The sequence below is a fragment of the Cololabis saira genome, chromosome 16 (genome assembly GCF_033807715.1).
Source record: "Cololabis saira isolate AMF1-May2022 chromosome 16, fColSai1.1, whole genome shotgun sequence".
Taxonomy (NCBI): domain Eukaryota; kingdom Metazoa; phylum Chordata; class Actinopteri; order Beloniformes; family Belonidae; genus Cololabis; species Cololabis saira.
The window spans coordinates 4727532-4752839 of record NC_084602.1 but is presented as its reverse complement, the minus strand read 5'-3'; the positions used below and the strand labels follow the sequence as shown (position 1 = coordinate 4752839).

General features: G+C 42.6%; 1 protein-coding gene across 7 annotated transcripts in view; it reads left to right on the top strand.

Annotated features, from left to right (window-relative positions):
* Positions 1-4082: 4082 nt before the first annotated feature.
* Positions 4083-25308, top strand: part of klc1a (kinesin light chain 1a) — a 64409-nt gene continuing 43183 nt past the window's right edge. For 6 of the 7 annotated variants that reach the window (XM_061744251.1, XM_061744249.1, XM_061744247.1 and 3 more), the window contains exons 1-4: positions 4083-4486; positions 14999-15266; positions 18254-18484; positions 23744-23822. In XM_061744251.1, coding sequence (XP_061600235.1) covers positions 15000-15266; positions 18254-18484; positions 23744-23822 — 577 coding nt within the window. In that variant the 5' untranslated portion in view covers positions 4083-4486; position 14999. The remainder of the gene's footprint in view (positions 4487-14998; positions 15267-18253; positions 18485-23743; positions 23823-25308) is intronic. The other variant, XM_061744248.1, reaches the window with a different exon arrangement.

The window sequence follows — 25308 nt, the reverse complement described above, 5'->3', positions numbered from 1 at the left end:
GAGGGGTAAACTTGGCATTCTTGGGGAAGCTGGGGCCGGTCCTTTTGAACACCAGCTCTGGGAGACTCTCAGGAGGTGTGATCTTAAGGCTTCTCATCTTGGATGACCTGTCATACAGAGGAAGGGTCCTCCTTCTGGTGCTCGGAAGGCTCTCCTTCACCTCTTGTATCATGATCCCCCCTGCGCTGTTCACAACATTTGAACCATGAACGTTGGTTGTTATTCTGTTCAGATTGTCCCACTCACTGTGAAACACTGTGTTTCCTTCACCGGTGATAATCTGAGGGGTTAGGAGGGTGGATATCTCTCCAAAAGCCTTGCTCATGGCTGTCTCAAGCTCCATACTGAAATCATATGTTTCCGAGTGTCCCAGTCTTGACAGGATAGTTGTCAGCTGCAAAGACAGACAAACACCAAAATAAATTACTCGCTCAAAAAACATTAAACAATACAATGTAGGAACTCGTAAGCATGTACATACAGTGCATATCAGTTTAATTTATTGTAGCAAACATATAACTCATTCTTCAACTTATTTCTCACCTGTTTGCTGCGATAGAGGTGATGAAGTGTGGAACAAAGTAGTATGTGCTTCGGCAGTTTCCACTGGCTGCTAGTTGCTGCTCGGCACACATCTTGAGCTATAGAATAGACAAGCCTCTGTGTCTTTTCACACTCATCTTCTCCTAGTGACCCAGTCACCACTGATCTCAGGAATTGGACTAGAGCAGCGGTCTGCAACCCAAAATGTTGAAAGAGCCATATTGGACCAAAAACACAAAAAACAAATATTTTTGGAGCCGCAAAAAATTAAAAGTCTTGTATAAGCCTTAGAATGAAGACAACACATGCTGCATGTTTCTATATTAGTTATAACTGGGGGAAGATTTTTTTTTTTCATTATGCACTTCGAGAAAAAAGTCGAAATGTCGAGAAAAAGTTGAAATGTCAAGAAAAACGTCGAAATTTTGAGGAAAAAAAGTCGAAATGTCGAGAAAAAAGTCAAAATTTCCAGAAAAAAGTCGAAATGTTGAGATTAAAAAGGAAAGGAAAAAGGAAGAAAAAAATGGAAAAAGAGAAAAAAAAGTAGAAAAAAGAGAAAAAAGAGAAAAAAAGGAAAAAAAAGAAAAAAGGAGAAAAAAAGAGAAAAAAAGGAAAAAAAAGAAGAAAAAAATGAAAAAAGGTCAAACATTTTTGAAAAAGCTCCAGGAGCCACTAGGGCGGCGCTAAAGAGCCGCATGCGGCTCTAGAGCCGCGGGTTGCCGACCCCTGGACTAGAGGCTCTGGCAACAGCTCATCCAGCTTCACAGCATCCAGTTCCTGTGCTGTTGGGGGCCATGGTAGTTCCTTTGATTCTTTGAATCCCTTGATGATGTGAGAATGCAGGGTAAGTGCTGCTTCTTGCAGTTGGTCAGCTGTCCCAAGTTTGTAGGCACATACTACAGCTTCATCTACTGTGATGCTCGAACTGTATATGAGGGTAATCTCAATACAGCCACATTGTGGCACCTTGGAGAATGTGAGGTCACATGAGATGTCTTTGTCTTTTTGCAGTCGTTTTGCCAATTTCTCACTGCGGTATTTGGGATTAGGGAAACCTTCACTTTCCAATGTCTCGATGTACATCTTGCAGAGGTATCTTAGCTGGACAACCTCTTTGCCTCTGATCACATTGGTAAGAATGTAGTCTTTTACCACACCATAGGATTTGTTATGTGCTGCCATCTTCTGGGCCTCCAGGCTATCGATGTTGTCTGCTGCCTTCTCACCTCTCTGCTTTCCTCGCAAATGGTTTCGCCAAACTGTGTTGAAGAGGTTCCTGCATGACTGATGATACTTTGCTTCCATCGCAAAGAGGTCCTTGCCCTGCACTTTGCGATAAAGTGCATCCTTCTTCAATTCCTGTGCCCTGGGTTCAACAACTTTCCAGGCAGGCTCCTTGTGTTTCCAACTCTGAAACTTAGTAAGCTTTTCAAACTTGCCCTTGTACTTTGTTTCAGTTTTTTCACAGAAAATACACTCATTGGGAAACAAGAAGGAACAATGAGCTCCAAACTGACTTGTAAGAGATTTCAGATTGCGGAGGGAATCCCTTACAGACAATGATGGTTCAGCCTTTGATACTTGCAACCGAGATAATTTCCCTGTGAAGCATGTATAGCAGTTTTGATGATATCCAGTTGTTGCCAAATCCAAGCCATCTAGTGTTGATGGGATCTGGTCACAAATACCTGTCATGCGGTATGGTGAACTGGATGGTTCCTTGAGTCTCATATCCCTAATTCTGTGTAGATATGATAGCTTCTCGCTTTGTTCCCCACGGCATGCATCAAGAGATACAAATTTGCCATAATTCAGAAGAGTTGAGGAATGTACAATACATGTTGATGAACAAATTCTCTTCGGAGACACGTCCTCATTGACAGAGTGTTTTCTTTTCTTTGCAGATTTTCCCATGGTTATGTTTGAAGTTGCGCTCCTGAAAATTTTAACAAAAACATTAATGATTGATCATCTTTAATAAATTGTATTTATTTATTTTGATTAAGTCTGTATCTTTGATTCACTATTGTGCTGTACTGGGGCCAAAGCTGTTTATAATGTAGGCTACATAAATGACATATGTGATATATTAACAAATATGAGATGTGTTCTGTTCGCAGACGACACAAGTCTGTATTGCTCAGGGAAACACCTGGAGCAACTCCAGGATACAGTTGAAAAAGAGCTAAAAACACTGAAAAAATGAAAAAGATTTAAAGGAGCCGTCTGTAAGAAATGGCCAAAACTGGTACTGCAGTCACTTTCAAAATATTGTTGAGCGGCGTGTACCCTCCCCCTCCTCCCCCCGACCAGAGGTTGCCAGGTAGGCTGCAGAATGCAGCAGGAACGTAGGCTGCCATGGCTGCGATAATTAGAGCCGAGCTGGCAACCCGGATGCCGAAACAATACTGACTTGGTGATTGGGAGATAGGTGGAGGGTGGAGCTTCAGAAACAATACTGACTTGGTGATTGGGAGATAGGTGGAGGGTGGAGCTTCAGAAACAATACTGACTTGGTGATTGGGAGATAGGTGGAGGGTGGAGCTTCAGAAACAATACTGACTTGGTGATTGGGAGATAGGTGGAGGGTGGAGCTTCAGAAACAATACTGACTTGGTGATTGGGAGATAGGTGGAGGGTGGAGCTTCAGAAACAATACTGACTTGGTGATTGGGAGATAGGTGGAGGGTGGAGCTTCAGAAACAATACTGACTTGGTGATTGGGAGATAGGTGGAGGGTGGAGCTTCAGAAACAGTACTGACTTGGTGATTGGGAGATAGGTGGAGGGTGGAGCTTCAGGCCAAAACAAAAAATGACAACATAAACATCAGTTGAGGGCTGCAACTCCTCTTTTTAAACTGGAATATCCTGGCTTGAGTGCTGTTGTCAGTGACATAAGTATTTGAAATTAACATGATTTTTAAATGTCTGTTGACATATCGGGGTCATTTTATGATTCGTTTTATTATTGCTCTTACATACAGCTCCTTTAATAAACTGTCATTAAATCTAAGCAAGACTAAATTCATCATCTTTGGAAACCACAAGATTGACAAACAGATCAAAATCAAGTTTGACAGTGTCGAAATCGATCAAGTGCATGAAAACACATTTCTAGGCATCATAATTGACAGCAAAACTAAACTGGAAACCTCACATAAATAACTTAAGATCAAAATTATCCAAAACAATAGCTATACTGTACAAAATGAAAGCAATTTTGGACTAGAACTCACTGTATCTGTATTGCTCCCTCGTACGTTCACTGAAAGTATTTCCCGTTTTCACTGATGAAATGACGGAAGTGCAGAAATAAATCTGGTCTCGCAACCGCGCGCTCACCGCAGTGTGCGCTCTAAAGGCTGATTTATGGTTCCACGTTACACCAACGCAGATCTTACGGCGTAGGGTACCGCGGCGACGCACCCCATACGATGCGCGTCGCCGTGTTACCCTACGCCGTCGGTTTAACGCGGACCATAAATCAGTCTTTATCCGGCGGTGGGCGGAGCCGCGCCGGGACGCCGGTCAACGCCGGTCAACGCCATTTTCACGCTTCACGCTTCTTCCCCCAGTCAGTCGGGCAGCAGGACTAGAGCTGTCATTGACGGGACCGAGCTGCTTCAGCCCACCCCGCCGTCGGCACGCTGCTCCTACCAGGCGTTTATGGCGGTCACGGCAGCATTGGAGAGCGGGCTGGTCCGGAGCTGAACCAGTGTTGTGACAGGTAGCCGCATAGCAGCTAACATGTAGCTACCTGCCATTGATGTCCGGCTTAATTCACCAAAACAGACCCCGAGCAGCGAGGACGGGGGGGAATACTGATCCTCCCGGTACAAACTTACACACAGGCCCGGGCGAGGAAAGGAAAAACAATAGAATCTCTCAAGACGAGGCGTGAAAGGCAAAGAAGAAGGACAGTGAAGCTTCATTACAGGAACGGTGAGATGGATCCGTGTAATGCTTGGATTTCTGTCATTAGATCACTAATTATATTTGCACGTTTCATTACTTTAATTGGAATGTAATTGTGTCTTAGTACGGGCATTTAAACCAATAACGTTAAGCAATTTGGGCAACTTTAGTTTAGTTTAGTTTATTTATTTAGCAATATAAGACAAATTGAACAATATAGATAGAAATAACATGCAAGGAAAGGAAGAAGCCTGGTGGCTTCTATAGAATCCTTTCTATATATGAATAAAAAACAAGACAAAAGCTACACAAGGGGGAGTAAAAAAAAAACACAAAAGAAAATGTAACACAGATTAAATAATAAACACTACAAAGATGAAACAATAAGAAAGTTATTTAAATGTTTATTTAAATGTAATAACAAAAAGCAAATACAAAAAAAGCGTAATGCCCATATTATTAAGTATAACTATGCAAAATTAACACATAAATTAAGGGCAAAAAATAAATAAATATATAAATAAATAAAAATAAAATCAAAAATAAAACTTATTTAAATGTTTTTTGAATATTGGCAAGGATGGTGATGATTTAAGAGATTTATTGAGTGAATTCCACAAGTGGGAAAAGATTGATGTTTACATGTTCTACAAAACGGTAACTTAAAATCATCTTTGTGCCTTGTGGCATAAGAATGAATATCGGAATTAACACAAAAGAAATTATGAAAGGAAGAAGGAAGATCTTGTATATAATTTTTAAATTTGAACATAAATAATCATGTTTGAAAAATGTTAATTTTATTGACAGATAATAATGAATGTTTAATGAAAAGGGGAGCAAATGGCTCATATCTATTTGCATGTGATATCATTCTGAGAAACCTTTTTTGATTTATCAGTAATTTATTAATATATGTTGAATGTGTCGAAGCCCAAACAATGTTGCAGTAATTAAGATGAGGGAAGATTAAGCTATAATAGAGAGTTAAACGAGAGGAAGGAAGAGTTTGTTTCAGAGAATGATCTAGCTGTCGTGTGGCCCGTGTTTATGTTGGCGTCAGGAATTAGTCGTTGTAAGCACATTAACACTGAGTGCTACTGTAGCACTGTGGTCTGACAGGACTGGAGGGGAACTGGTTCTTCAGGTTAATCCACTTGTAAATGAGATAACTTGGACAAAGCGACAGGAAGCAATGACAGGTGGCATGAGCTGAGTAGAAAACACGCCTGTCAGCTGGCAGAAAATAGTTTTGCTGGACGCATCATAGACTTTTATTAAGACACAACAGTCCCAGAAACTCTCGGTGATGACTTCAAATGGTCATGTGATGGTGACCGTGTCCTCTCGTTGATATTCAGAGTGGGCTGGTGAAAGCTGTCTGTGTTGAGGAGACGGCTTCGGGGGGGACAGTGGATCTCAGTGTGGGACTCACAGCTGGCAAACCCGAAAGACTGAGCGGTGTCTTTGAATATTTGAGATTTGAGGATGCTTACAAAGCCCCAGTCTGAGTTAGTCCCCACGGAAATGCACGCGTCTCCCCGAGGATCCTGCTCGCCTGCCTCTGCAGCATTTCATGTTTAATCCCCCCACAAAGGAGCAGGCATGACAACCTTCAGGGCTCCTTCGTCTGGTTTATACCCCTCTGCTTCCCCTGTGGCAGCACGTGTTCATGTGAGCCCGTTGCTTTTTCCTTACATAAATGTGTTACCGTTACAATATTGGTCTCTTGCTTCACTTTTAGCTTGAGATACACCAAAGGCTTTTTCAGGCCCGAGTAGGCTGCAGTTAATAGTTTCCATACATTATTAATCAGGCATTTTATTGCTTTAACCACCCCAAAAGACGTGTTCAGAGTCCACTGTGATGTCCTTGTCATCCACAGCAGTACAAGCACCCAAAATTATATAAAAAAAAAAAATGAGTAGAAAGCCAATAGATTCATTTTCTCAACACTGGTAGACGTGTCTCTTTCAGTTTAAACTTTAAACTGACTGCCGAGAGTTTACATGTTATGAAGCTGTAACCGGGCCATTGGTTCATGAGTTGGGGGCATGGTGCTGTTTGGGTCGGCTGTAGGGAGGAAAAACGGTGTTCAGCCCTCCCCATGTCCGAGTCTTCTCTGTCCATACCACCATTGGCATAGACTACGTTTACATGCAGTCAAAATTTGGGTTATTGCTAATATTCCGGTTACTGAAACATTTGGAATATTACGTTTACATGGTAATTAATAATTTGGGATATCTGGATCAAACCAGCGACGCACGGAGAACGTGATGACGCAATTCCCGTCATTTCTGCTTCTTCTTCCTGCATCCAAATTCAAAACAAATGCTCCTTCGCGCAACTTTTCACTTTTCACCTTCTTGTAAATCTCGCTATCCCGGTACTTTCTACCGTCTACAAATGCCAAAATGTTCATATCCTTCATTACATTTATGAAGTGATTAGTCTCCTCCTGGTCTTGCGTTTCTCCGTGTTTATAAGAACTTCCTGGACTCAAAAGACCAAGATTTCTTGTGAACAGAGCATGCTCAGAAAACAAATTCATGTTCCGTTTGATGGGGATATTCCGTTTGGTGTTTACATGACCCAATATTCGGGTTTTAAAAGGAGTAACCCAGGGGTCATATTCGGGTTTTTAAAAACCCGAATATGAGCAAATTCGGGTTATTCAAAGGGGTTATTGGTGTTTACATGACCGTGCAAATTCAGGTTATTGCCAATACTCGGGTTTTAAAAGGATTATTGACTGCATGTAAACGCAGTCATAGAAGCATAGAAACAGAATCACAGCAGCCATCGCAGCTTCTTGTGTGATAATTTCATCTTCCTAGTCTGCTTCTTGCAGCTGTTTGGTCTTCATGTTCATGTCATGGCAAAACGTTCACAAAATGACTACCAAAGATCAGGGATGAGTTAGGACATTGTAATAGCTGAAGAGGGACAGAGGAGGAGGGTGACCCCATTAGATCTCTTGGCTCCTCGGTTTGACCCCAGACCCTTACGAATGGAAACCCACTGTTTGTATCTGTTAGCGGTGAGAATCCAAAGCTGCTTTCAAATTTCTTGAATAATTGGAATCGTACATCTCCAAAGTTATCAGTTCCATTATTGACGATGATGGATGCTGAAATCTTAGATTGAGAATCAACAATGAGACATCAGATGTAAGGTAAGACATTTATTTTGGCATGAAGCAATATATATGTAAATTTTCCCATTGTGGTGCAATAAAGGAAAATCTAATCTAATCTAGGATAGACTCCCAGTGGTTTGCAGCTGTAGTTAATGTGGCGATACTGCTGTATCATGCAGAGTAGGTTTGTTGCTCACCCGTCCTGTCTTTCAGCCATGGAGTAAAGCTGTTGTGTTGAGGTTAAAACTGTGTTTGCATATTTGTTTCCTCATTGAAACGTAGTCTGGGATTGAACAGAGATTCAGTAAGGAAATGGATTGATAAGCATAATCAATAATGGCACTGGCATCGACAGACTCTTATTGTCATCCCTATTGTTAGATGGTTCAAATTTGAGGCTACATCCTCTGTTTAACGTTGATTTCCTGCTTGGATGACTTGATAATCATGTATTTATTGAGCGGTTGTTTTGTTTATTTTATGTAATGGTCTTTGCAGTCCTTGATCTACCGATAAGTGACTGCATTGTTTAAACTTGAATCTACTGTTTAAGCCAAACTGTAATAATGAAAGTGTTTCCTGAATATTCTTATGCTAGCCCTGGGGGTGTTGCAGTAAGGGCACTCTCGATAGAGGATCTGCATTGACGTCACTTCCCCACTGGACCAGCCCCCTTACTCACACTGAGTGGTAAAAACAGCTGCAACTAGTGGAGAACACGGGATAACAGCTGATTATCAGCTTAAATTAAAGGCAGTTGGACTTGACAGTGACCCGTACAGTTACCAAGAACCAGTGGTCCATGGACATTAATATTTGGTACAGTTACCAAGAACCAGTGGTCCATGGACATTAATATTTGGTACAGTTACCAAGAACCAGTGGTCCATGGACATTAATATTTGGTACAGTTACCAAGAACCAGTGGTCCATGGACATTAATATTTGGCCACGAATCCAGTTTCCTGATATTTATATGAACTTAATTTCTACGCCGGGGAAATACACGAAGCAAAGCTTGAAGGCATACAAAAGTCCTGACGTTTGGTCCGACTTCAAGGCAGGATTTGTTGGTGAAATTAAAGTGACGAGGACACCGAACTTTATGATTTGACCGTTTAACGTTAGCTACCCAAAAATCCAACATTATCTGATACAAAATGGGAACCGCAAATCCATGTTTCGGTGCCTGGAATCCAGTTGTTTCTGTGAATTGCAGCGATCCATTTGTCTCTCTTAAGATTATTTTTTGGCAGTCTGTAAAACGATAACTCCGATTTCTTGTTAAATCTATGAGTACAATCGATCGCAAAAAAACACACTTCTTTCCCATTTTAGATGTTTTCCAGTTGCTCAAACTGAAAGTTTACGCTGCCACTCAGTCTTTCTGACACTCAGTCTTTCTGACACTCAGTCTTTCTGACACTCAGTCTTTCTGACACTCAGTGAGTGTAACCCGCTGTGAAGTTGCATCTGTGACGTCATGCACATTCCCTCAATTGCTCAACACCCTTAAGTATTTCAGCATATTAAATTATATCTACAATCTCTTGACTTAAGGAAAACTTGTAAAAATGATCAGGTGAGCGCTTACCAAAAGTTAGTCTTACTCATTTCTGTATACAGCACATCTGAAAATTACATGGAAAGTCACTCAAAAGTTGAATCGTTCAGTTATTCTTTGGGGTACATGTGGAATCAGATTTATTTTGTTTCTCTCTTTCTTTTTGTGTGTCTCTTGTCATCCAGGAATTGAGGGGAAGAAAAAAACATCTGTTCATAATTATTATCAATCTCATTTTCTGTCTTTAAGCCTTGGTGTCACATCTTGTGAGGGGATAATTTGTTAAACCCTTTCTTGGTCTTTGCAGCTAATGTGGTCACATGATGCATTAGTCACGCTAGATAGACAGGAAAATGAATCATGTCACTAGAAAAATTGAAATTAAGAGAGTTGATGATTGCCTATTAAAAAAAAACAAAAAAAAAACCCCACACAAAACAAGTATATAGTAACACACCTTTAACACGGGTCTCATGGCCGCTTTTATGGAAGTGGTGAATAATAACAGAGACACAGAGACAGTTTCTTCCCCCAAGCTGTTGCTCTGATGAACTCTAATAACTTATAGAGTCTCAGAGAAATCAATCACCGTGCAATAATAACAATAATAACAGTAATTTAATAACACAATCATATGCTGTAACAATGCACCTTCCAATAAGCATATCTACCTCATCCTGCTGCACCTTTCACTGTTTAAAAATTGTATATATGTTAATAAGAGCTGTCATTTGTCTATTACCTATTTACTGTACAGTGAGCGAAAATAACCGAATCAAATTCCATGTCTTGTCTGACCTGACCTGGCCAAATAAACGTGATTCTGATTCTAATAACGTATTTAGAGCAGGGGGAGGCAGCTCTGCTCCTAGAGGGTTCTAGTCCTGCGTGTTTTAGATGTCTCCTTGCATCAGCACACTTGATTTTAATTTGTAGTCGTCATCAGCTTCTCATCCAAGAGTCTTAATGCCACAGCCCTTTGTATCAGGGAGTGCTGAAGCAGGGAAACATCTAAAACATGCAAGACTGTTGCTCTCTAGGACCAGCGTTGCCTACCCCATTATCACAGGGCATGAATGATGACGTGTAAAGGTGCGGGTATGGTTCTGCGTCACACACACGCAGAGCACACGGCGCACCCGTGACGCCTTCACGAATCGTTCAGAGTTCTCCGTCTCTCCATTTGGTCGCGGTGCAGTACCCCCCGCGGCCACTAGTTAGCGATCTTTTTCTGAATGGTTTATCCGACTTTTTCCGGTCACAGTAAATCAAAGAAATAAGGACAACTATTGTGCAAAAAAACAAAAACAAAAAAAATCACATATAAACGAAGAAAAAAGCCCTGGAAGTTCACTACTGATTCAAACCGGAAACCGGAAATGCTTCGCTTTCAAACGAACCAATCACAGCCCTCTCGGTCTGCGTGTGGTCTGCGTCTCCTCGACGCGTAGTTACAATTTTCGGGAGGTGCACGTCACTGACGGCGCATGTGACGGCGTGTCCTCTGCGTGTACAAAAACCACACGCCGTAGACACAGCGTCGTTTTGACGCAGAACCATAATTCAGCCTTAAGTCTTTTGTGAGTGTATTTCAGATACTGCCTTGACATACATACTTACACGCAGCACTGGTTACCTATTTAGAATGTAAGCAGCAGTCTTGTGTTGGTCTCTTTGTCAGGCTGTAATAATTGGTTTATTTGAAACATAGGCCACGTTTACACATAGCCAGGTATTTACAAAAATGGATATTTCCCCCTCTACGTTTTGAAAAATCCCACCATTTACACGAACCCGTATGAATACGCTGTTAAGGTTCTATGATCAGCCAAACCTACAGGGGGCAGTGTAACGAGAAGCATAAAGTCATGCTAGCCAATCGGAATCCTGGAAAAAACATCAACAAATGACACTCTGCCAAACAAATTGTAAACACAGGTCGCACAGATGACGCTGGTAATGTTTCTGTCCCATAATGTGACGTTCTGAAGCCTAAATGTCAGTTTCTCTCTGTTTACAAGGAAACGTGAAGACAGAGTTTTTGCGAATTTCCACTTTGGCCAGAGTTTTCAGGAATTATGGTTTTTGGTGACTTTGAGCTTCGTTTTCGTGTAAACGAACGGCCAAAACGCATGAAAACACCACCGTTTTTGCTACGTGTAAACGGGGCAATAAATAGAGCAGAACCAAAGAAATAGTCTACACATTTAAGAGTAAGTATGGATAGAATGATTTAAATAATGAAGGCTGTATAGCCTCCCTCTCTGTCTTTAAGTGGTGTCAGAGACTACCCACACATTGCTGACTCAGATTATTCTTAGCGTGCCGCTCTTCCTGCTGCCGGCTCCATCCTCACACAGAGAGCCCAGCGAGAGTACTTGCTGTTCCTCAGCTACATTGGTCCCAAATACAATCCCCCCCCCATCCTCACATCCTTATCTCAACCCCCCCCCTCCTGCTTGTGTGACTTGTGCAGTGTCCCATTCAATCTCAGCTATAGAGACACTCGTTAACATTTCTTAACACTATCAACAGTTTTTCTCTGCCTTTCCCTGCAAAGCTTTATGTGTTGAGACTTATTTGATGCCAGAAATATGATTGTTGGATCAGAGCAGGAAAAAAGACTTGTGTGATCAGCACTTCCTGTTCTCTATCAGGTCTGCTGTGTTTTGCAGTAAATCTGTAGTAACAAGGACTGGCTGCCGCATGGAAGTGAAGGAGACATCCGTCTACATTTTTACTATTTCAAACCTCACAAACCTTGGATTTTTATTTTAATGACTTTATTCATTCATCAAAGAGATGCTGATTGACTGACTTTTATGAACAGATGATGTAAGGCTGCTTTGTGTATTTACCGGTATATATTGTATAGGGCCTAAGTCATTAGCAAATTAATTCAAAGTAATAATTTTCATAATACCAGTTGTTTTGATGCTTTAAAAAAATCATTGTGAAGTTTTTTGTGACGGTTAAAAAAACTAAACTGTTGGTTGGTAACTGTTGGTACTGTTAAATCCTAGATTTTTGGCTCTTTCCTCATAGTCCTCATCTGTTGCTATATTCCATTTCCTTACTGCAGAAATTGGTTGCTGAGTCACTCGCCATTATCAAGGTTGCAGCATTTACTCACTCACACTCTGGTTTTGGGGGATTTTTTCTAATCTCTTATCTTCTGGACTCTAAAATATGAATCTGAGGCATTTCAAGAGAAGTCTGCTGCCTTCACCTTGTGCCACAACAGCTTTTTTTGAATTATTTTTTACTGCTTCAAGTTTTAAAATTATTTCATTCAATGTTTTTGTGTAATGGAACCAAATGCAGTGCTGCTTGTCTCATGTACTTGCAGAGAATTAATTAGGTAGCTCCCTACAGTTGCTGCGGAAGCACTCAGTCATAATCCTCTTAAGTGTGTTTGTGTATGTATGTCCGTATAATGAATGCAAAGTAAAGAAAGGATAGGTTGCAAACAAGCGTGTTTGGAAGCTGTCGAGAGATGCGCAATTAATCGACATGATTTATCAAATATTCACATTGGGAGTGCTAAATGTAATTTAGAAATCCCGATTAGCAGGGCCATCCCTGATGATAGAGATACGCGTGAACAATCTGGCCCTGAAAAAACTACCTGGAACCCATGCTTATACGGCCCTTTTCCAGTAGTACCTACTCAGCGCTTCTACCCGCCACGCCCCCGTCTTGCGCTTTTCCACTAGGGCTGAGGCGGGTGGAGCCGTGCCAAGCAGATACTTTTTCTCTAACCATTCTGCCGAGGTTCTAACCGGGCTGAGCCAGCACTATATCTGACGTCACCACCCTCCACGCCACTGATTGGTCGGGGGGGCCGTCAGACGTTTGAACCAGGAAGCGGGAGTCAGCGACTTGCGGCGATTTTATTATACAGCGCAAAAGTCTGTGTGGTGATCCAACTCTGAGGTGCAGATGTTCATAAACCTGGTGGCTGACGAGAGAATTAAAAAAAGGATGTAGACGGGCTGTTTTACTCTCAGCCGCTCGCGGCTCCAGCTGATTTCTCATCAGCGCCGACACGAACAAAGGGGTTACGCAATCGAGTACGTCACAGCAGCTTCACCCCAACCTGCCCACTTCTCCCCTGGCAGTGGAAAAACAAACGGGGACAAAACGGGTAGAGGCGGGACGAGCCGAGTCGGGCTGAGGAGGTACTAGTGGAAAAGCGCCAATAGAAACACCTATATAATATAGAATAATATAGAAAGTCTCTGTTGAGCGAGTTGTGTGAGAGCTAGGAAGAGTAGATGATAATGTGGAATAGAGGGTATGCATTGACGTCACTTCCCCACTTGACCCTTACTCGCACTGAGTGGCAAATCATTGGTAAAAACAGCTGCAACTAGTGGAGAAGACGGAAGAACAGCCAATTATCAGCTTAAATTAAAGGCAGTTGGACTTGACAGTGATCCATACAGTTACCCCAAGAACCAGTGGTCCATGGACATTAATATTTGGTACAGTTACCAAGAACCAGTGGTCCATGGACATTAATATTTGGTACAGTTACCAAGAACCAGTGGTCCATGGACATTAATATTTGGTACAGTTACCAAGAACCAGTGGTCCATGGACATTAATATTTGGTACAGTTACCAAGAACCAGTGGTCCATGGACATTAATATTTGGCCACAAATCCAGTTTCCTGATATTTATATGTACTTAATTTCTACGCCGGGGAAATACATGAAGCAAAGCTTGAAGGCTTACAAAAGTCTTGACGCTTGGTCCGACTTCAAGGTAGGATTTGTTGTAGAAATTAAAGTGATGAGGACACCGAACTTTATGATTTGACCGTTTAACGTTAGCTACCCAAAAATCCAACATTACCTGATATTATATTTCTGACACTCAGTCTTTCTGACACTCAGTGGGCGTAACCCACTGTGAAGTCGCATCTGTGACGTCATGCGCATTCCCTCTAATATATATATGTTATCTATTCAATACCTCCACAAATTCTGGGCGCAAAGGCTTCACATATACAACCCATTTCGTCCACAATTTTACAAACAAATCTTTCTGGAGACGGAGGCAGAATGTAATCTTTTCCATATACATATCATTAACTAAGTCCCCGTTTACACGTAGCAAAAACGGTGGTGTTTTCATGCGTTTTGGCCGTTCGTTTACATGAAAACGAAGCTCAAAGCTGTTTGCTTGTAAACGGAGAGAAACGGACATTTAGGCTTCAGAACGTCACATTATGCAACAGAAACGTCACCAGCGTCATTTTTGCGACCTGTGTTTACAATTAGTTTGTCCTAATAGACCGATAGATGTATAGTGAAACACTTGTGGTGTTTTACGCCTGCAGCCAGTTTTGATTAAAACTGGGGGATAAAAGGCTCTGTTACTGTTATCGCACCAAATTATTATTACTACTATTGTTATTAAAATGTTTAGTGAATCCCTTTTCCTTATAGTTTTATACTAACTGACCTAATTAATGTAATGAATAATGCAACTGTAAACAGATTTTTCCTTTAAGCTATGCTGAAAGCATGCTTTTAATTACAACAGTAGCAAGAACATTTCAGTATTTATGTTTATAGATGATACGCTAACTTTGGTTTTCTGGGGTTTGTTTAATTTCTGCAATTTCTTTTTTCCACTTTTATTTGTCAGAGCCTGACATCAGTTGTGTATTTTGTGAGGTTATGCAAGGAAAATTGATGTAAAACAGCCTTCCTACTGTGCTGTTGCATTTGTAAGGGAACATTACGTGGCAGTGATAAATATGAATGTATTAATGTATAGTTTTGACACAGAACTTTCCTTTCATTGCCATTAAATGTCCAGGATGCGTGAGGACATGTCCACCATGGTGTGTGTGAAGGAGGAGGAGGATCCCGGGGAGAAACTGTCCCAGGATGAGATCATTTCCCGGACCAAGCAGGTGATCCAGGGCCTGGACGCCCTGAAGCAGGAGCACCACTCCATCCTGGACGGCCTGCTGGGAACGCTGCGCTGCCTAAAGCAAGAGGAGGAAGGCGTGCTGGTCGAGGAGAAGTCTCACATGATCCGCAAGTCCCTGGAGATGCTGGATCTGGGGCTGAGCGAGGCTCAGGTATGTACACAGTTCAGAGATTGTTAAGAAATTAATTTATTAAGGGAATCAGAAATTGTTCTAAATATAAGGGTGCTTTCACACCTGTCCCGTTTGGAGCTGTTGTTCCAAAACAGGGAGCGTTTCCCCCTAAAGATCGGAACGTTTGGTATATGTGAACACAGCAATCGTGCTCGGAAGCGGCACAAAACAAGCGAGCCAAGATCTCCTAGGAGAGGTGGTCTCGGCTCGCTTCCATTCTAGACCTGAAGCGGTTCATTTTTTTTATTTGTAGTGAGAACATAATCGACACAGAAACCGACACAAATCCATTCATTGTTTATGAGCTACCAGCACAAGGAGAAGAGTCGGCGCAGCCTCCACCACCTTCTCTCCATGCCGAGATTTTGTCCCAGCGTGGCACAGTGAAATTAAAAAATGTTAAATTCGAGCAGGTTTGCGCAGCGCAAACGCTGCGGCAGGCGGTAGCACATAAATGAATGGGAAAGCCGGCGGCGGTCTCCGCTTTGCGTCCTCTCTGTGAAAGGGGCTGGTTGTTTTTCCCGGGGTACGGAAGAGGAAACTCCTCCCACGTTCATTTCTGACCAATGAGAGAACAGTTGGTTCGCGCATGGCATTTGTTAACAGCTTTAAACCGCTACAGACGGTTGCCTTGTGAACACAAACGCCACAAACGAGAAACGAAACTGTATCCATTTAGCCCCTGAATCGGAACAAAACAAACGGGCCACAGGTGTGAAAGCAGCCTTAGAGACCAAAATTCTTCAAGTTCAACACATGACCAGAACATGTGTGCATGAGTGGCAGCATTAACTTGCAGCGATTGCAAGTTGAACTCACATCTAGAAAGAATTTTGACATCTTTAGTCTAGTCCAATGGATCCGATGTATGATTTTGCACTGATTTTGCAAGCCATGCCTGGCGCAGAGAGATGACAAATGGACTGTCTCAAGATGGACTGCACGGGGCTCCTCTGTAATAACATCACCAATGTCTGATTCCCAGTCTCCTTTTATATTTGCAATAGTTTAATTGTTTTTGTAAAGACTGAAATGGAAATCCTCAACAAGCAGCAACTTGATAACATTGAACGCAATAGTATGAAGTCACCTGCTTACAGTTTCTTTCCTAATTGGGTTTGCTGGGAAAGAGGACAAAGAAGTTTCCCAACAAAGGAATGGAAGTGAGAAGAAGGTTTACAGCATAATAATTACAAAATACATAATAATCTGAACAGTTGTGTGTATTAATGCTCCCTTGGCAAACGGGGATAAAAATAACTGATGTGTCATTGGTATTTTAGCTCCTCGGCTCCATCTCCAGCTGCCTTTGTTTAATGAACGTGTGCACACTATGTAAAATTTAATTCACACCGTCACCCTTTGATGAGGTGTAATTTTCCTGCTCAGAGATCCCTGTTCCACAAGGGCTTTATTTTCTGTTCGGAGAACTACTGTGAGGAAATTCTGGGCCTTACAGTACATGTAAGGCCCTCCGCTACGCGTCAAACGGTTCACGCCCCCACATCGTCCATCCTAATGGACAACTCGTCGGGCATTATCCCGCTTATACCAAGGTCACTTACCAAAAAACAAATATTAAATCAGTTATTCATGCTTTAATAATAATAATAATAATAATAATAATACATTTTATTTCTAAGGCGCCTTTCTAGGCACTCAAGGTCGCCGTACACAACATGTTAAAATAATAGCAGAATACATTTAAAAACAAACATCAAAGCATTAAAAAAAGAGCAGAGGTAAGAACATTAAAAGAGATGAATTGTTAGATGGGATAGGCAGTCTTGAACAGATGAGTTTTGAGTTGTAATTTGAAGTCAATGAATGAGTCAATGTTCCTGAGTTGGGGTGGTAGAGAGTTCCAGAGACGAGGAGCAGAGCGGCTGAATGCTCTGCTCCCCATGGTGGTGAGACGGGCGGAGGGGGCAGACAGCTGTAAGGAGGAAGAGGATCTTAGAGCTCGGGAGGGAGTGTGGACGTGGAGGAGATCAGACGGATATGGGGGGGCGAGGTTGTGGATGGCCTTGAATGCAAACAGGAGGACCTTGAACTGGATGCGGAACTGAACCGGGAGCCAGTGGAGCTGTTGGAGGACAGGAGTGATGTGATGGATGGAAGGGGTCCGAGTTATGATGCGGGCTTTAATGTGTTTTCAGTGTAAATCATTAGTTTTATAACCAGCCACAGCTGAGCAGCTGAGCAACTATTTAATCTCTCGTCTGCAGCCGTTGGAACCTGGTAAGTTACAAAGTTTTTTAACAAGCCATAACTCAGCCTGGAACAATCACTACCATCCCATAAGCTCCTTATGCAATGGACACAGTGTTGATTCTCCAGTAACTAGGACGGACCTGAGATACGACGGGAGATATTCTAGTCCGCTCAGCTTCGCTTGGCTATGCTACAGTAACAAACAGGAAATAGATTTGTTTCAAAGAATCAAAGTCCACAGATAGTTTCCTAAATCGTTTTATTAAGCTACATATATGATCAATCATTCAAATAAACGTTTCATTAAGCTACAAATATTATCAATCATTCAAATAAATAAACAAAACAAGAATGTCGGCTATGCCAGAGTAGAAACTACTTAAAATTAAATGCTACATTTCCATTAATTGTGACATTGGAAAAAGATACTGGCATGTCCATCATCGTTGCATTTGATGGTCAAAATAAATTAAAAGAAATTACAAAATCACTCATGTGTCCGTCCTGCGGTAGCCGGCTCTTCTTCTCTGAATCTCCGTTGCCGTGGTTACCACCTGGCAGTTGATCCAGATATCGGGCAATTTGACCGAACTTGTTTTCTAGGTGTCCATTAACTCTTTTGATGTACACCTGCCAGCCAATCAGAATCGAGTATTCACACAGACCTCTGTATAAAAATCCTTATTCTTGTTCAGACCGTGTATGGAAAGTTCTGTATTCAATTATTCCTGCTCCAACCCCTCTCTGCTCAGGTGATGATGGCACTATCGAGCCACCTGAGCTCAGTGGAGTCGGAGAAGCAGAAGCTGCGGGCTCAAGTGCGCCGGCTGGGCCAGGAGAACCAGTGGCTGCGGGACGAGCTAGCCGGGACGCAGCAGAAACTTCAGAAGAGCGAGCAGAGCGTGGCCCAGCTGGAGGAGGAGAAAAAGCACCTGGAGTTCATGAACCAGCTGAAGAAGTACGATGAGGACCTCTCCCCCTCAGTGAGTGCTCAAGGCTTTTTCTGTGTAAATGTGTTGTCACGCCATCAAGTCAGTACCAGTGACACAATCATACCGGCCCATTCTAGATTACTACATTCATACTAGATTGCCAGGGAGTTTCCTGCCTGGAGAAATGCAAGGCTACCTCGGCCTCCCAAGAGAATAATAGTTTTTCTTTCCAGCAGTGTTTTGCATGAACAAGTTCAAATGAACATGTTCATTGTACACGTTCATTTCTGTGGAGAACGTTGAGCTGAACGCAACTTTTTTGCAAATAAAGAACTTGAACGTGAACTTGTTCATTCTGCAGATCACAAACTGGAATTTGAACTGTTCAGATTATGTGAGTTTCAGCTTCACTGTTATGGTCCAATTATTACGGAATACATTTCACCACATTTAAAATACTCGACGAGGCGACTTCACACTACATTACCCACAATGCAGTATACACTAGCATAACAATGGGCACCAGCTCCATAGCAACGGCGGCCTGAGCCCGGTGCATCTTTACATTCAATTCAATTCAATTCAATTTTATTTATATAGCGTCTAATACAACAGAGTTGTCTCTAGACGCTTTCCAGAGACCCATACCCAGAACATGACCCCCGAGCAGTTATTACATAAACAATGGTAGGTAAAAACTCCCCTAGTGGGAGAAAAACCTTAAGCCAAACAGTGGCAAGGAAAAACTCCCCTTTAGGAGGGAAGAAACCTTGAGCAGGACCAGGCTCATAAGGGGGGACCCTCCTGCCGAGGGCCAGACTGGTGGGTCAGGGACGGCAACAGCACAGCAGGCAGGTGGAAGCAGCAACGGGATGACCAGGGGTGGGGACCGCAGGCCAGCACGCAGCTCCCGAAGCTCCGGCCCAATCAGCAAGTGGGGTTGGGGTGCAGGGTCAGGGAAAGACTTGTGCTCCGTAATGCAAGCTACAAGCCACCCACGACCACCTGCAGAGAGAGAAAAGGGAGGAGAAGGGGGGCCAGACATGACCAGTGAAGAGAGAGACGACGCAGATGATGATCCACTTATTATCTGAGAATTTTACACACCCAAAGAGTGACGGTAAAAATCTAACCTTTCTGTGCAAATTATGTACACCTGCGCTGAGAAAACAAGTCTGAACGTCTGCCTCGTCAACTTCACATTGTAAACGTCATGTGGAGTTAAAGCATCTGTCCAGTGTGAGAAAATATCTGCAAGTCCTTGACAATCAAACAAAGTGATCAGGAAAGACCAAGAAGACCCAACAGCCCCAAACGACCCCAGTCACTGCTGCTCCTTCAGGGGTTGATTTACCTGCAACAGGGAGACAAACTGATAATGGACTACATTGTTGGAGATTTACAGCCTCTGAGGAAAGTTGAAAAGCCACTAGAACAATACATGATAGTATAGTGAAAAGTTTTAGGATAGGGGGGTGTTTCATTCGTACTTCTCACCTAAAAATATTGAAATGAACTGAATTTGAACTAGTTCAAAGTGAAAATGGTGAACTATGAAGGTGAATTATTCATTTTTAAACTATGTGAACTGATTTGAACTAGTTCATGAGAAGTAAGAACTTGCACAACACTGCTTTCCAGGCATTGAAGATGGTATTTCCAAACATATATTGAGTTGGTGTACGTGACGTCTGAAACTGCAGACAGCAGCTCTCCGTCGTGAGGTTGTGGTTTTATACCGCATCAGGCAAAAGCCATCCCAAAAAGAGTGCAAGGTTTACCCACCTGATGAATGTGTCTGTCGGTCCCTGGACTGTGTGGTTCATTGAAACGCATCAGGATTAATTCCTGCTTTCACTCCCACCAGGAAACTGAAGTACAGGTGTGAGTACACCCTGAATGTAGTAAGAGGAAATGCAGCTCAGCTGATGCAGAAGTGGTCATGCATCTGTGTTTGTGGTGCAGCCAGCGGCAACATGACTCTTTCAGTTTCTTCTTTCTTTCCTCTTTCCCCTTGTCACCTTTTCTCACTCGTACCTTGGGTTATATAAGGACCATGCCTAAATAGATGTAACTTCTGATTTATCAAAATTATAATAAAGAAGCAATGCAGCAAATTTAAAGGCTATAAAAGTGCACAGTGGTGTTACACTAAATGGGGGCAGAGAGGGAGAGAAGACATGAAGAAGCAAGTGCCACAAGTCAGTGATTGAACCCAGGTAGGCTGCCTGATGAATGTAGCCGTCATATACGGGACACTTGCTTATTTATGTTGATTAACTGATCAGTTTTGTTGCCATTCAAATCTAGAACTCCACAATCAACATCTGAGCTGAGATTTAGTGTAGAATCCCTGAGTATAGAGGGTCTGCATTGACGTCCCCTCCCCACTGGACCAGCCCCCTTACTCACACTGAGTGGTAAAAACAGCTGCAACTAGTGGAGAAGACGGGATAACAGCTGATTATCAGCTTAAATTAAAGTCAGTTGGACTTGACAGTGACCCGTACAGTTACCCCAAGAACCAGTGGTCCATGGACATTAATATTTGGTACACTTACCAAGAACCAGTGGTCCATGGACATTAATATTTGGTACAGTTACCAAGAACCAGTGGTCCATGGACATTAATATTTGGTACAGTTACCCCAAGAACCAGTGGTCCATGGACATTAATATTTGGTACACTTACCAAGAACCAGTGATCCATGGACATTAATATTTGGTACAGTTACCAAGAACCAGTGGTCCATGGACATTAATATTTGGCCACGAATCCAGTTTCCTGATATTTATATGTACTTAATTTCTATGCCGGGGAAATACACGAAGCAAAGCTTGAAGTCTTGACGCTTGGTCCGACTTCAAGGCAGGATTTGTTGTAGAAATTAAAGTGATGAGGACACTGAACTTTATGATTTGACCGTTTAACGTTAGCTACCCAAAAATCCAACATTACCTGATGCAAAATGGGAACCACAAATCCACGTTTCGGTGCCTGGAATCCAGTTGTTTCTGTGAATTGCAGCGATCCATTTGTCTCTTAAGCTTATTTTTCGGCAGTCTGTAAAACGATAACTCGTTTACTCTGCCACTCGGTCTTTCTGCCACTCAGTGGGCGTAACCCGCTGTGAAGTTGCATCTGTGACGTCATACCTTGTGTGTTGATTTTTCTAAAAAAAAATAGAATGATACTTTACTCAAAAATATGGTCTATATACCAGGGGTCGGCAACCCAAAATGTTGAAAGAGCCATATTGGACCAAAAACACAAAAAACAAATATGTCTGGAGCCGCGAAAAATTTTAAGTCTTGTATAAGCCTTAGAATGAAGACAACACATGCAGTATGTATCTATATTAGTTATACTATCAACATTCGGGCAATTAATGCAAATGATTCGCTCCAAGAAATGTTGAATCCTCTTTTCTCCTCTGTTATTTTTCTCTTTTTCCTTTTGGAAACAATCCCTTTGGCCGGTTTGTTTCCAACAACCACCTGCCTGGCCCCGCCATGCTGGTAGAAACGCACAATTTAAATGACATATTTTGCTCAACTAAAATGACTAAGCATAAATAACATAAAACACCAGCAAAAATATTTAAAAAAAAATGAAATAAAAAGGATTTAATCCAGATTTAAAGTAATTAAACCTTCATATTGTTTAGTTTGTATATATTTTAAGGATTTTTTTTTAAATGTTTTTTTTTTAATTGTAGTTTTCAATTTGTTAATACGTGAATTATTCAAGTTTAATCCACTTTTATCCACTTTTCCATATTTATTCTACACATTTTTACAGCATTGGAAAACATCAAGAATGTCATGTCCTCCTACAGAAACCATATTAAAACAAGAACTATATATCCCTCCCCCATCTATTTCCATTTTCAAACATTTTTCAAAAAGCTCCAGGGAGCCACTAGGGCGGCGCTAAAGAGCCGCGGGTTGCCGACCCCCGGTCTATACGAAGGGGTGCACATAAGCCAGTACCCGAGGGCCTGCTACTGCATGTTTTCAATGTTTCCCCAACTCCCAGGGATTCTGCAGCACCTCTTCAAGCTCAGCCTGAGCCAGGAGAAGGTTCTAGTGCTGCTGAACACATCTTGCCTTGTACTACAAAGAAATCATCAATTTTATCTTAATGCCTTTACACATCTCACATCATGAAAGTCATGGAGAAACTTTTACTGATCCACCTGAATAAGCAAACGAGCACCTTCAAGGACCCACAACAGTTTTCTTATGGTTGTGGGGTTGGAGTTGAAGATCATACACCTGCTTCAATGAACCCACAGTCATCTGGATAAAGCAGCAGTACTGTGAGGATCATGTTCTTACATTCCTCCAGTGGATTTAACACCATCCAGCATTACTGAGTAAGACACAGGTGGACGCCTCCACAATCACCTGGATTACTGACTTACTGACGAACAAACCCCAGTTTGTGAGACTGAACGGTTGTGAGTCTCAGTCTGAGCATGTGGTCAGCAGCACAGGAGCACCACAAGGGACTGTATTCCCACCACTCCCTTTCACGCTGTACACCTCCGATTTCAGGTACAAGTCTGACACTTGTCCTTTGCAGAAATACAGGATTAAGCCAAATAATTTGGAGGAGTGGTGGAGGAGTATAAATACCTGGGTGTTCACCTGGACAGCAGACTGGAGGAGAGATGCAACACTGATGCCGTTCATAAGGAACGACAGAGCAGACTTTACTTCTTGAGAAAGCTTGGTTTCTTTTAACCTTTGCATCAAGATGTTGAATATCTTGTATAAGTCTGTTGTGGAGAGTTCAGTCACATCTGCAGTCATCTGTTGGGGAGCAGCATCAAAGCCAGAGACTTCAAGAAACTGGAGGAACTGATAAAGAAGGCTGGTTCTGTTCTGGAGCCTCTGGCGCTGATTGCACAAAGGCCGATCATTGAAAACCCTGATCATCGTCACCACAACACAGTGATTCAGCAACAGTGTCTTCAGTCAGAGGTTCTTCAGATCCGTTGCCATGCAGACCAAACCAGGAGGTCCTTCCTGCCGTCAGCAATAAGCTTCTATAATGAATCTCTGAACACACTGAAATGATAAGAACTACTGAAATCATTTCCTTTGGGGATTAATAGAGTATTTATGAAATTGAAAAGGTCCCTAGGACTGAGCATCTCGTATTCAGTTGATAATCTCAATGAAGTGTCTGAATAAACTCTTATTTCTTTTGTCACGCTTGTAAATGGTCAGTATTGTAACAACTGGGTCTGAAAAACACTAATTCCTCTGACTTTCTTCTTCATCTGTCCTCCTTCCTCCCAGGAGGAGAAAGATTCTGACTCCAGTAAAGAGACTCTGGACGATCTATTCCCAGATGATCAGGACGACCAAGCTCCAGGCAGTAAGTTATTTATCCTCTTTCACCTGTGATTTACTCTGATTCTTGCATGTTTTTCAGTTCAGGTCCAAATTTGAAACCAAACATCATCCATCCATCCATCCATCCATTTTCTTCCACTCATCCGTTACCGGGTTGCGGGGGCAGCAGTCTTAGCAGAGTTGAATAAAATGAACCAGAATCCGTCAGAGTCTCTTTCTCTGATTTCCTCCTCCTGACTCAGACGTCTGACTCCAACCCCCCGACCAATCGGTGGTCTGTAGTGTGATGATGTCAGATACAGCCGACTCAGCAGCTTAGAACCTCGGCAGAATAGTTACAGAAAAGTATCTACTCGGCACATTATGGCCCTTTTGCACTAGTCCCGCTTCTCCTCGGTTCTACCCGCCACTGCCCCGTTTTGCGCTTTTGCATTCGGGCTGAGGAGGGCAGAGCCGCTCCAAGCCGATACTATTTCTGTAACCATTTCAGCGAGGTTCTATCTCAGGGCTGAGCAGGGACTATTTCCGACGTCACCACCCTCCGCGCCACTGATTGGTCGGGGGGCGGGGCCGTCATCACCCTCCGTGCCACTGATTGGTCGGGGGGCGGGGCCGTCATCACCCTCCGTGCCACTGATTGGTCGGGGGCGTCAGACGTTTGAATCAGGAAGCGGGAGTCAGAGCGAGAGCGACCCGCGGCGATTTTATTATAAAGCGCAAAACGTCTGTTTGGTGATCCAACTCTGAGGTGCAGATGTTCATAAACCTGGTGATTGACGAGAGAATTAAAAAAGGGATGTAGACGGGCTGTTTTACTCTCAGCCGCTCGCGGCTCCAGCTGATTTCTAATCAGCGCCGACATGAACAAAGCGGTTGCGCAATCAAGTACGTCACAGCAGCTTCACCCCAACCTGCCCACTTCTCCCCTGGCTGTGGAAAAACACACGGGTGGAGGCGGGTAAAGGCGTGACGAGCCGAGTCGGGCCGAGTAAGTCCTAGTGCAAAAGTGCCATTAGACCCCTAGTGGGAAACTGAGGCGAGTCGAGCTGAGTAGTTACTTCCGGTCCGCCCCCCTATCCAATCAGAACCTTCCCAACCCCCAGACCTTAAGAGGAATTGGATAAAGCCGATCAAACGTGTTTTCCATGTAAACCTCAATTCAGAATTACTATTTCCATGTAAACTCAAAGGAAAATAGTTTAATTCTGAATTATTTAATTCGGAATAATTAATTCCGAATTAAAAAAACATCATGTAACCGTGGCCAGTGTGCTTTGAATAAACACAGGGAGCATGGAAAAGCAGAGGATCTGAAGATCTAAAAGAAAATGATATTCTGAAATGGAGGGATGGGGTGTGTTCATGTAGAAATGATGCATCATCATCAGCTACCTCCTGCACTGGCATTAATCTTCTGAGCGTATAACAGTTGCTTGTGTGTGTGGGGGGGCTGCTGGGCTTGTGCTCCAGCAGATTAGCTTTCTCTCCCCCCTAAGCTTAATAAGACT